At 44.1% G+C, this 15,575-nt stretch overlaps 1 protein-coding gene across 1 annotated transcript; it reads left to right on the top strand.

Annotated features, from left to right (window-relative positions):
- The first annotated feature begins 2,466 nt into the window (after positions 1-2,466).
- Positions 2,467-14,521, top strand: URM1 (ubiquitin related modifier 1). The gene is made up of 5 exons (XM_073640175.1): positions 2,467-2,565; positions 5,874-5,944; positions 8,798-8,879; positions 10,056-10,104; positions 12,093-14,521. Exons 1-5 carry the CDS (start codon positions 2,531-2,533, stop codon positions 12,159-12,161), a joined length of 306 nt encoding a protein of 101 aa, XP_073496276.1. The 5' UTR covers positions 2,467-2,530; the 3' UTR covers positions 12,162-14,521.
- The last annotated feature ends 1,054 nt before the right edge of the window (positions 14,522-15,575 follow it).

Below are 15,575 nucleotides of genomic sequence, written 5' to 3'. Positions count from 1 at the left end.
CACTCCTATAGGATCACTAGTGAGCATGTGTGGCTACCGCTCTATTCACTCCTATAGGATCACTAGTGAGCATGTGTGACTACCGCTCTATTCACTCCTATAGGATCACTAGTGAGCATGTGTGGCCACCGCTCTATTCACTCCTATAAAATCACTAGTGAGCATATTTGACCACCGCTGTATTCACTCCTATATAATCACTAGTGTGCCTGTGTGACCACTGCCTAGTAGACGATGAATAGGGCTGTGATCGGGGGGGTCCCAGCAATGAGTCCTCCACCATTTATCATCTACCCTATAGATGCTAAGCATTGGTAATAGAAGCCCTTTAATTATATTTGCCCTTGTCATTTAAAGCTGCACTCCCTCCTGATTGGGATAGCATTAAAATCTATTAATTGGCCCTCCCTCAAATATAGGAAGGGGGGAACAAGTACTTCAATTGGGACAGCCACTATCCAAAAGCAGTCAGACACTTGTAAAGGCAGTGATTCAAGTAGATGGTGTATTTTTGGATAATTGCTTATAGCGCCCTGATCTAATAATCCTGCTCAAACGGCTGAGAGTTTACAACAATATCTGGGCACGCTGCGGATACTTTATTACATGCCCTATCCCCTATCTTTTATATTGTGTCAACAGGACTCAGACCAGGAAATGTTTTCTCATTCACAGACAGCAAGCAGAGATCTTGATAAGCAATTGAAGCAGCACTGTATATTAAGCTCCATTTCCATAAGACTGGACAAATCCCTTATTGGAGTCTACATGTGATGTGTCCTGCAGGTTCTCCGGTGCTCACACTGAACCCCAATATGAGCAGCAGGTGCAGAGGGGCAGGTCTGGAGGGTAATTCCTCCGCACTCTAAGACGTCTATTTGTACACTAATGATGGTATTGTCTCAGGGAAGGGATCAGCAAGTCTGTTGTAATGCAAAGTGCAGTCTTTGTATGGCATTCCTCTCATTCCTGGCTGCCATCCCTAGGCTCACAGGTCTCCTCAGTGTTTAGTGAAAGGCATTATCTTGACCCCATCGCTCTTTTGCTTTCTTTTCACAATTTCCTTTCAGCAATCTTCTCTGACTCAGGGATCCCTTATCCCTAGGCTTATGTTTTGTTTTTTTGTTTTTTTTCTGGAAACAGCTCCACTCTTGCCCACATGCTGTAAGAGGTATTGCAGCTTGGCTTCATTTACTTCAATGAGACCAGGACCGGCTCCACGTTTACATGACAGAGTCCCAGTGGGCCCCTCTTTACTTTCCTCCTCGCCTTCCAAGATCTGTAACTTTTTATTTTCTTGATTGTTTTACTGGGACTTTTTTTTTCCCATTCTACGAGTTCTAGTTTTTATTGATAACGTTTTGGGGTTCGAATTACTTTCTGATCTCTTTTATTCCATTTTTTTGGGGCGAGAGGGGGGGGGGGACAAAAAAAACAGCAATTCCACCATTTTTTTCAGCGTTGGAATCTTTCGATTTATTTTTTTAGCATTGGAAAGACCTGTCAATCACCTGGAGCGGTGCCAGGAGAGGCTGGCCAGAGGGTGGCGCTGGACTAGTCACGTCTTTATTTTGTAATTATATTTTCCCTGAAACGCTGCAGCATTTTAGATAAATATATACCTATTTGCAGTCGTGCTGCCGGACTCTGATTCATGTTGTCTTAATTTCACAAGATGACGGAGATAGAGGGGCCTTCAGCAGGTCTTTAAACCACCACGTGGCAAACCATTGGTAACTCGCTATTCTGTCATGTTGGTGATGGGTGCCCGAACCAACACTTCACAGTGTGCAATTTAAGTGCTATTCGGGGATTAATGGCGAAACTTAAGTGGTTAAACAGCAGTGATGGGAGTTAGGCCATATTAATAAATGGCCGGTGGTGGCTGTATAACTCAGCTGGCACCTAACCAGTGTGGAGCGGGTGCAGCTCCATGGCATAACAGTACGTCATTGGATAGGAAGTGCTGGCCAGGATTAGATACATGGCTGACTTCTCCCAGGATTAGTGTTTGGTACTGCGGCTTGTACTCTTTGCAGTGAATAAGGCTGAGCTGCAGTTCCAGATACGGACTGTGGACAGAGGTGGTGCTGTAGCCATGTTTTCTCGTTTTGCACATCCCCTATTAATGACCCAGGAAAAGCAGGTTTACCTCTCAGGAGTCTGAGAAAGTTGGGTGCACCTGTACCTTTTAAGAACACTATTATGGGCCTCCTGGGTTCTCATCCAGCTTTCTCAGCTATAATTAAAGCAACAATCAAAAACTGATAACAATTTGAGCTTGTGGAAAAGACAATAAGTAGAGGAGGCAAGAAAAGGAATAATCAGGGAGGGGGAGACATCAGAGCCGCCGCACAGAACATCCATATTCACCAAACCCCATGAATAATGCACGGGGGATAGGTGAGAGAGCGATGAATAACCCATAAGGAGCATCTCCTGAGCCGCCAGCTGCTCGTCACCATGACAACCGCCTGGCTGCGAGCACTTCCGGTGCTGGAGGCCGGCGACTTCCGGTGGTGAGAGCAAGATGGCGGCGCCCATGTGTGTGCAGCTGGAGTTCGGGTAAGTGATGGAATCGGCCGATTATTCTGTAATAGGCGACGAAGGGGTCCTGCTGCCTCCTGTGTCCAGTCATACACCGCAGTGTGTAATATATATCATGGCTATTATCTGCTCGTAATTTATCTACACCCAGCAGTTCTAAGCTGCCCCTATCCCCATTCTGCTCACCCCGGTCCGCAATCTGCACCCCTCCTGCCTGACGCCGCCCTTGGTTTAAGGAATGAGCTGGGGGAGAAGACTGCATCAATCTGCATTACTGGGCTCCACTGACTAAGATGTGTTGGAAACCCTTTTTTAAAGAAGTTGTCTACCAATGTAAAAATTACGAAAACAGTTTTAAATAAAAAATAACCAGTATACATCAATTAAAAGGGTTTCCAGGCTTAATATAAAAGTCTGCTGTCACTATATGATGCATGAGGTGTGCACGCTGTCAGGATTCTCTGGTATTGCCCGTGCGAGCTGGCGGACACATACTGGCTAGACTTAATCGGCCTCGCGATATATGTGCAGTGAGAAAAACGGAATACGTCTACATGCCATGTCATACATGCGGTCACCTGACTGCTCGCTCACACAGGTAATACTGAAGAATCCCGACAGCGTGCACAACGCACGCTGTCACTATTCAGTAGTCTGCAGTCCCACAACGACTGCAGACGTTTGTGTCAAACCTGGACAAACCCTTTTAAGGTGTAAATAAACTTTTAAAGGTTTTTTTTTTTTCTTTATGTAACTCTGGGTCTTGAGACCCCCCCCCCCCACCGGTTGCAATCAGTGCAGTGAGGAAGGCTAAGGACCCAGACACCACGATTTCAGAGACGTTTAATGGGCTCACACTTATAAATGTTCAGCCACACACAACAGGTCTCGGTCATTTGGCCAATCATGAAAAATCTAGTGTTGAAGCCATATGCAAATCATGCTGAAAGTGCACTGGGGGCATGGCAATGCACTTTTATTAAAGAATGCTGGTGCAAGAACACGCCCCAATTGCACTTCCAGTCTCATTTGCATAGGGCTTCTGCACTTCTCATAACTGGTACATTGGATCTTTCAAAATAATAAAAAAAAAAAAGTATCTAGCTCCTACACAGCCATAATACTACAACTTTAATAGAGAGGTCTCTCTGTTTAGCATCCACATCTCTTATAGAGCTTACAAAGGATACCTCTCACTCTGGAGGACCTCTCCTGTCCTGCATTACACAAACAACCCATTAATATGAATGGGCACTGTGTAATGCTTAAAGGGGAGACATTTATGGTTTATCCACAGACTTTGCCTTAAATAACATTTGTGAGTCTTATTATTGGGAAGCACTGTAACAGCATGCAATTTTCAAAGCTCCCATAAAAATGAATGGAGAGAGCTGTGCATGCGAAGCCACCTCTCTATTTGTGCACAGATCACGGGACTGGGATCCCCATCTATCAGACATGGTGCAGCCTAGCGATGTGCCATAAAAGTCCTAGATGGGACAATACCTTTTATTTCCACTGTTGTGGTAATGCTGCAGGTAAAATTCTCCTAGGTTACCCCACAGACTATATCGGATCACAGGGGCACCCTTCAAAAGGCTCTTTCAGATGTACGTGTTAATCGGTCCGATGTCGAATCGCAATACACGGACTGTCCGCACATCTCCTGACCCAAGCGTGACAGCCTCGTAGCAACATATGAAGCGGTTACGCTCTGGTCAGGAGATGTGCGGCCAGTCCCTTCATTGCGATCAGACATCGGACCGATTAACAGGGACATCTGAAGAGCCTTAACAAGTAGGGAATGTTAAAAGGATAAAACTCATTAACAGTGGGGATTACATTCATATAACCACTTTTCTCTTGGAAATTTAAGAAAGTTGTCCACTTTTGGGATTTTATTTTTAATGCCTGTTTTGGGGGCTAAAACTCATTTTTTGCAATTAGGTTTCATTAAAAAATTGCACCATATACTTTTTATAGTCTCTGCATTGCATTGTCTATTGCTGGCTGCAAAATGAGTTAACTGGGAATCAATCAGTGAGCTCATTCAGATTGAATGACGTGGAGATTGTAACTTTTGTCTGTTTTTTTTTCTGAGCTCTTCTCAGCTAATTTATGACCTTAGACGACATCAATGTTGAATGTGCAGGGAAACAAAAAGCCTATGAAAGATAAAAGATGCAACATTTTTAATGAAAATCAATTGTAAAAAAATATAGTTGTTTTTTCCCCAATTATATACATTTAAGAAAAAATTAAATTGTCCCCAAAGGTGGACAACTAAATCATATAGGTCAAACTGTAGACTGACAGATTTTGTACATGATAAAGGTTGTGGTGTTGTCGGCATGGATAGATGCCTTTTTTAAACTGTTCTGTAACTTCCTGATCGACAGAGTCAAAAAGTTGCCTGCCAGTCCTTCCCCTTCTGTCCTTGGAATTTCTCTGTCGTCTCCTGTCTTGCGCGGGAAATGCATATGGAGTATACTAGGCCTTCTCCATTGTAGTAAGTGATTTGCCCAGGAGCATGGGGGTCCAGCGGTGTCAGATGGTGAAGCTGGCGCATGCCTAGCTTACTGAGAGGACTCGGTAATATCCTGAATTGTATGAGACATTATGATAGGAAACTTTTTTTTTATTTTGTGTTTCCTTTAAACATTCTTTGCTGCTGGATGTTGTAGTGGACCTAAGGTCGTATAACTATATAATATATATATATTTAAACACACAAGAAGGATGTTTAGGTGCAAAAAAAATACCAGCTACATACCAGTCCTTAAAGTATCCAAAAAAGTATGAAGGCAGCACACAAAATGGAATAAATAGCTACAATAGTGGACCGAAATGTTGCCACATGGGCTATTAAACTACATCACTTTATTCCATTTTGTGTGCTGCCTCCATACTTTTTTTGATGGATATATATATGAGGCTAATTATGTAGACCCCCCTCCCAGTGAATATGGTTCATGTCATGCCCCATTATGTGCTATCGATATATCGGATACGTTGCAAAATTTGGACCCAATTTTATGATAGATATATAAATAATTTTTCCCAATATTTAGCTTAATACATTGCGTCGCCCTCCAAGTGCATAAAATAGTACCGCCATGCCACTTTCTTCCTCCTCACAGCCCAAACTTGTTTCACTTTTCATTCGTGCCCTAGAGAGCCTGACATAGAAATGCTAATCCCGGGCCCGTGTCCTGCGGGAGCCTGCGGGGAAGCCTTTGTCTGCGGCTGGCTCTGTTGTGTGACACCCCCTCCTCCTCTGTGCTCGCCATGTCAGCATATCTCATGTTTTTATTATCTTATTTCAGAGGTGGCGCAGAGCTGCTGTTCCAGGGAATCAAACTGCATCACGTGACCTTACCCACCCGACCCGATCCTTGTGAGTAACCGCTGTTCGATTCGCCATGATAATTGTTGGGTGGGGGGGTTTGTATATAAGGCGCTTTCATTTCAAACATCACCCACTTAGGTGCCCAGGCCGGCTTTTTTTTTTTAATATAGGGCAAACACAAACGTTGATCATGAGGTGGAGACGGGCAATGTAGCATGTGACGAGTGATGTAAGCGAGCGCTGTGATGTCAGCCTCTCCCTGAGAATGTTTATTTGGAAGCCATGATGATGGAGGCTGCATAGAGGAGCGTCCGGGAAAAAGCTGTCAGAAGCCGGGTGATCTCTCTCGCCCGCCTCTATGGAATTTATTGTCAGGATGCTGCATAATGCGGGGGTGGACTCTGGTGTGAGCCATTTAAACTGATTAGGATGCAGTTCACATGGAAGCTGATGCCAGCTGTTCCTCTGGCCCCCCTCCTGCTAACTGACCGGCACTGTTTGCTCAGCGCTGAGCCCCCTGTGCGAAATTGCTTTTTCAAAAGGACCACTTTCTGGTTAATTAAACAAAGAGTCAACACATCTGTGAAGTTTTCTTGCCACCCTATTATCTTTCTATCGATCCCACCCAGGGATTCGGAGTCTTGTCTGACAACTTGGGTCTGGAGGCAAAAACTGAACCGGCAGAGGCAAAAAAAAAATTCTCCCAAAAATTAAATTATTATAGCATGTTTTATCTTTTTTTTTATATATATATATATATATATATATGCTCCTGGGAAAGCTGAGTCACCATTACTGCTTCCATATCCTGGAAATCCTTCCCCAGAGGCCTCAGTGGTCTCTCACTTTCTGTTCCTGGCGTGATGACATCACACAACATTAATATAATAACTGAATTGGAAATTTGCCTTGTGACACATGGTGCAAGGTGACTGTAGCCAAAATTGTGGCAAACCGATACCCATACCTGGCTTATCCATTATGTTTAGGGGCTGGTTTTACTGACCCAACTTTCTTATTTTCCTGAGCATCAAATAGATCACCATACAACTGAGTATATATGAAATTTGCTGTAATGACGGCCATTTAGGTTGTAATCCAGCTTTCCCAGAAGAAGATATACTGTCAATTTTTTTTTTAAGGGAAAGTCCATTGTGTTACTGGATGGAGCTGTACTGTACTACGCCAGGGTAATAGCTTTGTGGTTACTTATTAGACGGAGGCAATGGCCCCTTCCCAGACTGGGAACAATGGGAGAAGCGCAGTGATGCTGGGCTCTCCATGGTAACCCGTCTATACAATAGCATCCCCGGACCGGGAATGTGGGCGGGTGGGAACCATGCAGAACCCTCTGACCCTCCTAAGTCAGGCTGATAAACGATCCTTCCTATCCCTGCGCCTGACCCTGCAGTGACCAGCGCCGCTCTCCATCATACGTACAGCACTCCGCCCTCTCCGCAGCGGGCGTCATGTCCAATGCACCATATTGGGAAAGCTGGGGGGGGGGTGGACGGCAATTCTGCCAGTGCACTGATCCATGACATATGAACCATGTGTGAGACTATATATTACACCTCGCTAAATTGGTTCCCCCCCACTTTAGTTGCAACTTAGTATTTCCCAGCCGACCTTTATAATGAGCCCTGACTCTCGTTTCCAGATGGGTCCTTGGGAATATTGTTGGTATCTTAAAGCAGAGGGCATCCTATTACAGTAAACCCCTGGGGGGGGGGGGATTGTAATATATTTATCCTCAAAATTCTGCCCGAGGTGGCTCAATGGTCTCTTTTGCTTTCTGTTTCCTGGTGTGATGATGTCACTGATGATGACATCACACGACTGGGGCATTACCTCTTTAGACGAAACGCACCAGTTATTCCTCTTAAGCTTTTTTTGACTGATAACAGGGAACAATAGATTGCAGTCAAGTAGGCAGCAAACGTGAGATAACGCATAAAGCATTGGGTGCTGGGTCCCTTTAAATCGTCATTCAAATGGTAGATTGCAACCATAAGCATGAGAAATGGTGCGATCATGTCTGAAAGTAAGGAGTTAACGTGTACTTTATGGCGGCCATACTCATCAGGTGAAAGTTGTGGATTTCGGTGTATAGATGCGAGCTCGCCCCTAGTCCGGCAGCCTGACCAGGACTGCCTTCACATCTGAGTCCAGCATTCTCGGTCTGACATTGTGGGCGCCTCTTGTGCTTACTAGGCCCCCGACATCATGCTGCAGGGTATAGTAAGTGCAAGTGGTGCCCAGGATACCGGCTGCAGAAGTGAAGACTACCCTGGTCCGGCTGCGACGGAGGATCGGACTGGATGCCAGGCAAATCTTTTTGCTCAATTTTACTGGCCGACTGTCTAATGTGCATGAGTAGTGGAGGAGATGTTGGGAAAAGAAAGGATTGGGCATGTCGGACTTCAACATGCCCCATCCTTTGTTCCCATAGAAGATAAGTTGATGCCACAAGTTTCTGGTGGCCGCTTTGTTCTATCTACCATTGAAAACACATGACAAGCCTGCTTATGTATGGGGGGTCGGGAGATTAGCCGTCAGCCAGTATATGGCCAACTTTTTGATGATTTAGAGGTTCCACCATGAAGAAAGTGGAAGAGAGATGAAAAAGCTAGTGTCATGGGGAGAGAAAAAGAGACATTCACTGGGTAGGTGGTTGGGGGGTGAGACAGAAAAAAACCCAAGTGACTGGGACCCTGTCACCAGGAGAGTTTGTGGGTGCTTAGAAATTCACTAAATGGTGCCCCTATAACCCCTGTTTGCATGTTGGACATCAACGCCCCAAATCCTTTTTTTTCTCCTGGCTTTCTTATCGTGTTTCAGTATGAGGTCTGCATTCACGGGGTAGTGTCTGCTATGTAACCGTCTTCTGTTTCCTGTCAGGGGACATCAGGCTCTTGCTCGTTTGGATAAAAGAGAATTTGCTGAAAGAACGCCCCGAGCTATTTATTCAGGGGGATACAGTGTGAGTATGACGGACAGCTCGCAGGCCGCGCACACAAGCCTCACATTCACCAAAATATACCTCTAAAGTGGGATTAAGTAGTATGTAGTAGTGGGATCTTAGGGTTAACCCCTTCTGGACCAGTCAGTTTTTTCATTTCTGCACCTTCTTCCGAGAGCAATAATGTTTTTTATTCTTCAGTTCACATAGCTGTATGAAAGCTTGTGTTTTCATTTTTGCAGACGTAGTTTTGATTGACACCAGTCACTTTTCCATACAATATACTGGAAAACAGAAAAATCCAAGTGCGGTGAAATGTTGAAAAAGAAAACATTCAATTGCACCATTATTTTTTGGGTTTCCTTTTATATGACATTCATTGTATGGTAAAAATGAACTGATAACGTGGTTCTCCGGGTCAATACAATTACGGCAGTATCAAACATGTATGTATGACATTTCGATCGCCTTTTATTAATTTTTTTTTTTTTGGGGGGAGGTGTGGTTACCAAAAGACGGCAATTCCAATAATTTGGAATTGGCTTTAATCGCAGCTGCTAGAGGCAGATATTGCCCAGTGTGGAGCGGGCTCGGCCCCTGCTCCTGCCCAGTGTGGAGCGGGCTCGGCCCCTGCTCCTGCCCAGTGTGGAGCGGGCTCGGCCCCTGCTCCTGCCCAGTGTGGAGCGGGCTCGGCCCCTGCTCCTGCCCAGTGTGGAGCGGGCTCGGCCCCTGCTCCTGCCCAGTGTGGAGCGGGCTCGGCCCCTGCTCCTGCCCAGTGTGGAGCGGGCTCGGCCCCTGCTCCTGCCCAGTGTGGAGCGGGCTCGGCCCCTGAGCCCGCTCCGTACAAGTGCACTCTGATTGGTTATGTACCAGTATGTCAGGGTGCACTAAGGGATTAAAGAGTTTTTTTTCAGGTCTGATAACTGATGGCTTATCTCTAGGATTGGCCATACATTTTTGATCAATCAAAGTCCTTGACCCCCCCCACAGCATGATGAGGGGGATGAAGCATATATTTAGGCATAGCAGTATACCTGAGGGCATTAGTGCGACTTCCTCAGACTGCTGTTGTTTTTTAAGCTCTTCAGTATTGATCTGGAGGTTTTTGGGCCTTACCCCCTCCATTAATTGATATTTTCACCATCTTAAAATGCCCGATCATTGACGATGTATTCAGTGTGTTTATTTCCCTTGCAGGCGGCCGGGTATCCTGGTTCTGGTTAATGATGCTGACTGGGAGCTGATGGTAAGGATGTAGCAATGGTCTCCAGTCTGCACAGTAAAGCCACATTGGGCCCGACATTCATTTGCTTCATTAAAGCTAGTTACACATTTGTTGTAATGAAGCAGAATAAGTCGCCACGGCCTGGCAGCGGGCGGGACAGTACAAGCATCCCAGCTTGCTTTTCTCCCTCTGGGTTACAGTGTATGTCAAGGGCAGGAAGGCCACCCATTGACTTACATTGTGAGCGACATAAGAAGGACACACAATGAGGGGGGTTTCACTTCCCCGCCCCTGAAAACAAGCCCCATTAACAAAATGGTCGCTCCGTGGGTGGAGTGCCAACCTGTTTAATTAGCCCGCTTTATGAGCTATGTGTTGAATAGGACGGAGCATAGTTGTATTAATCTGATTTTAGGTCACTTTTACTTTTATTTTATAGCAGATTTTTTTTGTCTTTTCTTGTTGGCAGTGTTTGCAATGTTATTTAATCTGGAGACCATATTGGGTTGTAATAGTTGTCAAGGCTCTGACTAAGGTTAAAGCGGTATTCTCATCTTACTACTTAATAGCGTATCGCTAGGGTATGTCATCGCTAGTGAACGTTTGGGCCTCAGCGTTTTGTCTCCATCAGTCCTTTTTTTGCTCAGCTGCGGAGGGTGTTGGGAAAATTCTCCCTTGTGCCGAGGAAGATATGTTTAGGGGGTACTCGGCTATCTCCGCCAGTCCCTTAGAGAATAAACGGAGCTGTTGCTGGACATTGGCAATACCTCTCTGTTCAAGCTGGTGATATGTGGAATCCCCACTGATCTTGAAGTCATCACTTATCCCACCGATAACATTCTTGCTGGAATATTTCTTATTACCTATCTGCACACACCTTAAAGCAGCACTCCGGAGCCTAGTGATGATTAAGTGAAGGCATATACTAGCAATATGTCATCACTTACTGAAATGGGGATACTCCTTTAACCTAACTAAACACAAATATATGGAGGCCTACTGACAGAGAAAGTAGTGTGAGACCCGTTAGGGTCCACAGACTTACCCATTGATAGATGGATTCCTATTGCCCGGACGATTTTGTAGTATTGCAAGTTTCCACCATGAAGAAAACGTGTGAATCCAGCAAAGGGTCCAAGAAAAAATTATTCTTTTATTAAAAGTCCATTAAAATCCACAAATATTAATAACCGCAGACGCGTTTCTGACTGATGTCCTTATTCGTTGCCTACCGACAGACCCCCAATGGAAACATATATTAAGACAGCTGCTAGACGGTGACTTGGCTGCGACATAGGTCACACTGCCAAAGATCCCTTATGCCGCCTCTACATCTCGGTGAGAGTGAACAGGGTCACATGGTGATCCGCAAGGTACCATGACAAGCAAGTCACAAAAAGTCAGACTGGTGGGTTGCAATACGACCCCACTTAACTGTATTATGCTGCTATGTAGCAGTGGCGTATGCAATCTTTGGTCTTATGACCTGTGTTTCAGTCAATGTTGCCCCGGCCTAAATGTTGCTCTCAGTTGGGTTCCACCACCATATTTTAATAGGTATCAGGAAAGCTGGGTCACAGATTCCTTAGAGACGGTTGTCGTTGTGGGTTAGGTTTTCATATGCCAGGCATTATATGTAGTCATTGTGATGTGGATTTCACTCATTGTACCTTAAAATTAGTAGGAATCCACGCAGATATGTAAAATTACACACCCTTGCCTTTTACCGTAACAATGGATTTTACCTGTGCAAATCAAGTGTGAATTCATCCTTCAATTTTTAGGACAGTTACAAGTACATGTCATTGGAAAACTCTATGGTAGACTTAACAGCGCCCATCCGGCTATTCATTCAGCATACCCGTGCAGATATATATGCCATTCAGGGTCTATAGAAAGCTGGGTACTGGCGTCTCTATGTGGCTTCGGAAACCCATGTGGAGGTTATAGTGCAGTCCTATGTAAAAGATGTTTCTTGCCTCACTTGTGTTTCCCCATTATGTCCGCAGGGTGAGCTGGATTACAAGATTCAAGATCAAGACAGCATCGTATTCATCTCTACGTTACACGGCGGATAGAAGAAGAGTCTGCAGGAAGCCATTACATCCACATGGAAGGATCCCTGTCATCTATATCAGTATGTCCCTATTCAGTCCTACCGCAGGTGACGTCTGCCAAGACCCATCGCGTGCCATGCCTCCAAGCTAATAGGTCAGGCCCATCTGCTCTGTGACAACTCGGACGTCTCATTTACCGGTGGCCTTATAAAATATGTCAGCTACACCGGGAGCCTCCTAATTAAGGACACCATGAGCCGTTTTCTTATTAAATATGACAAATTTCAACCTTCTCCATGGAATTGCTTGATTATAATACATTCCAGTGAACCTATTAAAGGGATACGTAGATCTAAGATCACGTGGTTGCAATAAATATATTGGGCCAGGAGTTACCCCTTTAAATTGCGTCAGGTTCACTTTCCAATCTACATTCTCGTCTTAAAATGAGACAATCCGAAGAGTCATGACCTGAACTCGGCCGCTTTATGAACTGCATCAATTGTAAAGACCGCAAAATGGGTACCCTTGCTATTCTATAACCCGACCTTTTTCTATTCTTCAAATACCAGACTGAATTAAGCCGCTAGTCGGCAGCAATCGGCATACAGAAGGGATGAAAAATGACTTTCCTTATGCTTTCTGAAAGCCTAGCACCGCACGACGCGTTTCAGTTCGCAGCAGCATTGTATTGCAGATAAGATCATGAGTGAAATGTGCCATAATATCTTGATTTATTAAAGGCGCGGAAAAATAATCCCGTAAGTCGTGGGTGATGATTGCGGCGTCTTTTTTTTCACTTGGTAGCCATCAAACGCGCCATTGCTCACCCCTGCCATTTAAGTACCTTACTGGGTTTTCCGGAAAGGGAATTTATGCTCTGACAGCGAAAAACTCCACCTCCGTCCTATTGCTTCATGTGTCTCGCTGTCCTTCTCCCCCCCCCCCCCATCGTCCTGCCTCCACACTGCTGCAGTGTTTGCTGTAACAGTGTAATAAAAAAAGAGCTCTTGAATCTCCTATCGATTCATTGGGATAGGAAAGGTTCCCCCCGACGGATGACATTTCTCTGGCAGCAGCTATTGTACAGCATCACTTTACTGCCACATCCTGAATTCACAGATCTGCTTCTTTAAGAAACCGGCCCTGCAGCATACACAGGGTTAATACGGTATAATATGAACATTTATGGGTCGACGCATTTCGCAACACGGCTGCGCCGGTAACGATCAACCAATAGGTCTCCTTATTTTAATGCAGACTCTACGCCAGTGTGCTGTGGTAAGGGGTGACATATTGGCATCATGGAGGGGGATGGGAGGCAGCTACATGGCATCCTACCATCTTGTAAAGAAGATATCCGTTTCTTATAATTAATGAGGCATTGTGAAGCCCAATAAGGTGAAAAAAAAAAAATAGTTTTTGAGAGTTAAAAAGAAAAATTCCTAATCCCATGAGCATTAACACAATTTTTTTTTTTACATGCGTAGTAAATATAAATTGTTTTATTTTTGTGATGTTCAAGTAAAACTTTTTTTTATAATATTATACATTTTTAAAATAATAATATAATAATAAAAAAAAAATGGTGTCCACCTCTGCCAGTCCACTGGACGAGTTGTGTTGTCTACTCCTTAAAACATGCAGTCCTTCAAGGCGTCCCCGCAGTAATAGAATTTGTTCTTAAGGTACAAGGACCTTTTACAGCTCCATTTTCACAGAAAATAACCCATGGGGGGGGGGGAATCATAATTTTTTTTTTCTTCTGTGGTTTACGATATGCCCTTTTCCTGTTGGGAAGGAAGAAAAAAAACATTGCCTTTTTCTCCGTTAAATTACCGCTTATAGAGGCGTTTTCAAAGCTGAAGGTCATTTATCAATGTGTCACCGGTGTGAAACGTTGGTGATCTTGATAAATCTGTTTTAGTCGTGTAAAAATCTCCGCTCGAAGTGAGGGGGGTGCTGCGGCCATATTATCAACGGGAAGACCCCCGATGTCTGCCTGTCGCCTTACCGTGTACTGACTTCTGTCTGAGAAAGCGGCATTGTCTGCCCTGCAATATGGTGTTACAATGCGGAAGACGTTAAATCTGTCAGAAATCGCCGTCCGGCACATCATATATGGCAGTAAGGCGGATATTCCCGTACACCGGGCTTCATCATTGCCAAATGACAATGTGGCCACGCTTCTCTTTTGTTCTGTGCTATAAGGTGCAGTAAAATTAGCATTTTTTTATTTATTTTTTTTTACCATGAGGTGAGCTGCATTACTAGTACATTCCCGACATGGCGCATCATTAGAAACCATCACTTACCAGCGGTGAAGAGATATTGATTTTCTTTTTTTACAGCATAGCTGGCAGGCATCTCTTGATTAAATTTTGCTTTTTTTTATGTTTTTTTTATATATTTTTTTTCAATAAAAATGTAAAAATCAAACAAAATATGACTTTAAAAAAGCATGACCAAATTATTAAAAATATCAAAAATACATTTGTATACATACTACGTATATACATGTTTTTCTGTTCTGTACTTTTTTTGTGCAGGTAATAAAGAAAATACATGTAAATGCCTCCTATATATTGCATTTTTTCCTGTCTGTAAAAGACCAACCGTGATCAATGAGAAAATCTGTCACTTAAAATGTTAACTCCCTGATATCCTATGTACATTGACCACTTCTCTATTAGGCCCTTTTTTACTGTCATTTTTAGTCATTGCCTCAAGAGGTTTTACAATACAGTAAAATTGGTCTTTTCAACCAATATGGCGATTACGTGATGTTTATGCATATTATTATTATTATTTATTATTATAGCGCCATTTATTCCATGGCGCTTTACACGTGAAAAAGGGATATAATACAAGAACAATTACAATAATCTTAAACACAATGTGACAGCGACTGGTACAGGAGGAGCGAGGACCCTGCCCGCGAGGGCTCACAATCTACAATATCCTATTTACTATATGTTACCTCAGGCGCTTGTGTACTTTACCTCGGGCTCGCGTGTGTTTTACCTCAGGCTCTTGTGTACTTTATGTTAGGTGCGTGTGTACTTTACCTCGGGCGTGCGTGTACTTTATGTTAGGTGTGCGTGTGTTTTACCTCAGGCGCTTGTGTGTTTTACCTCAGGCACTTGTGTACTTTATGTTAGGTGCGCGTGTGTTTTACCTCAGGCGCTTGTGTACTTTGTTAGGTGCGCGTGTGTTTTACCTCAGGCGCTTGTGTACTTTGTTAGGTGTGCGTGTGTTTTACCTCAGGCGCTTGTGTACTTTGTTAGGTGTGCGTGTGTTTTACCTCAGGCGCTTGTGTACTTTGTTAGGTGTGCGTGTGTTTTACCTCAGGCGCTTGTGTACTTTATGTTAGGTGTGCGTGTGTTTTACCTCAGGCGCTTGTGTACTTTATGTTAGGTGCGCGTGTGTTTTACC

The sequence above is a fragment of the Phyllobates terribilis genome, unplaced genomic scaffold, assembly GCF_046119375.1.
Source record: "Phyllobates terribilis strain yellow unplaced genomic scaffold, ASM4611937v1 Scaffold_7__3_contigs__length_470593459, whole genome shotgun sequence".
In the NCBI taxonomy this organism is placed as follows: Eukaryota; Metazoa; Chordata; class Amphibia; order Anura; family Dendrobatidae; genus Phyllobates; species Phyllobates terribilis.
The sequence above is the reverse complement of the archived record's forward strand: the minus strand, read 5'-3'. Positions and strand labels throughout refer to the sequence as shown.

Bases quoted from the DNA above. Each gene is read 5' to 3' on its own strand.
- URM1 (XM_073640175.1), top strand. From the start codon at position 2,531: ATGGCGGCGCCCATGTGTGTGCAGCTGGAGTTCGG. The intron at 2,566-5,873 runs GTAAGTGATGGA...ATCTTATTTCAG, and splicing joins TGTGTGCAGCTGGAGTTCGG to AGGTGGCGCAGAGCTGCTGT. The intron at 5,945-8,797 runs GTGAGTAACCGC...GTTTCCTGTCAG, and splicing joins ACCCACCCGACCCGATCCTT to GGGACATCAGGCTCTTGCTC.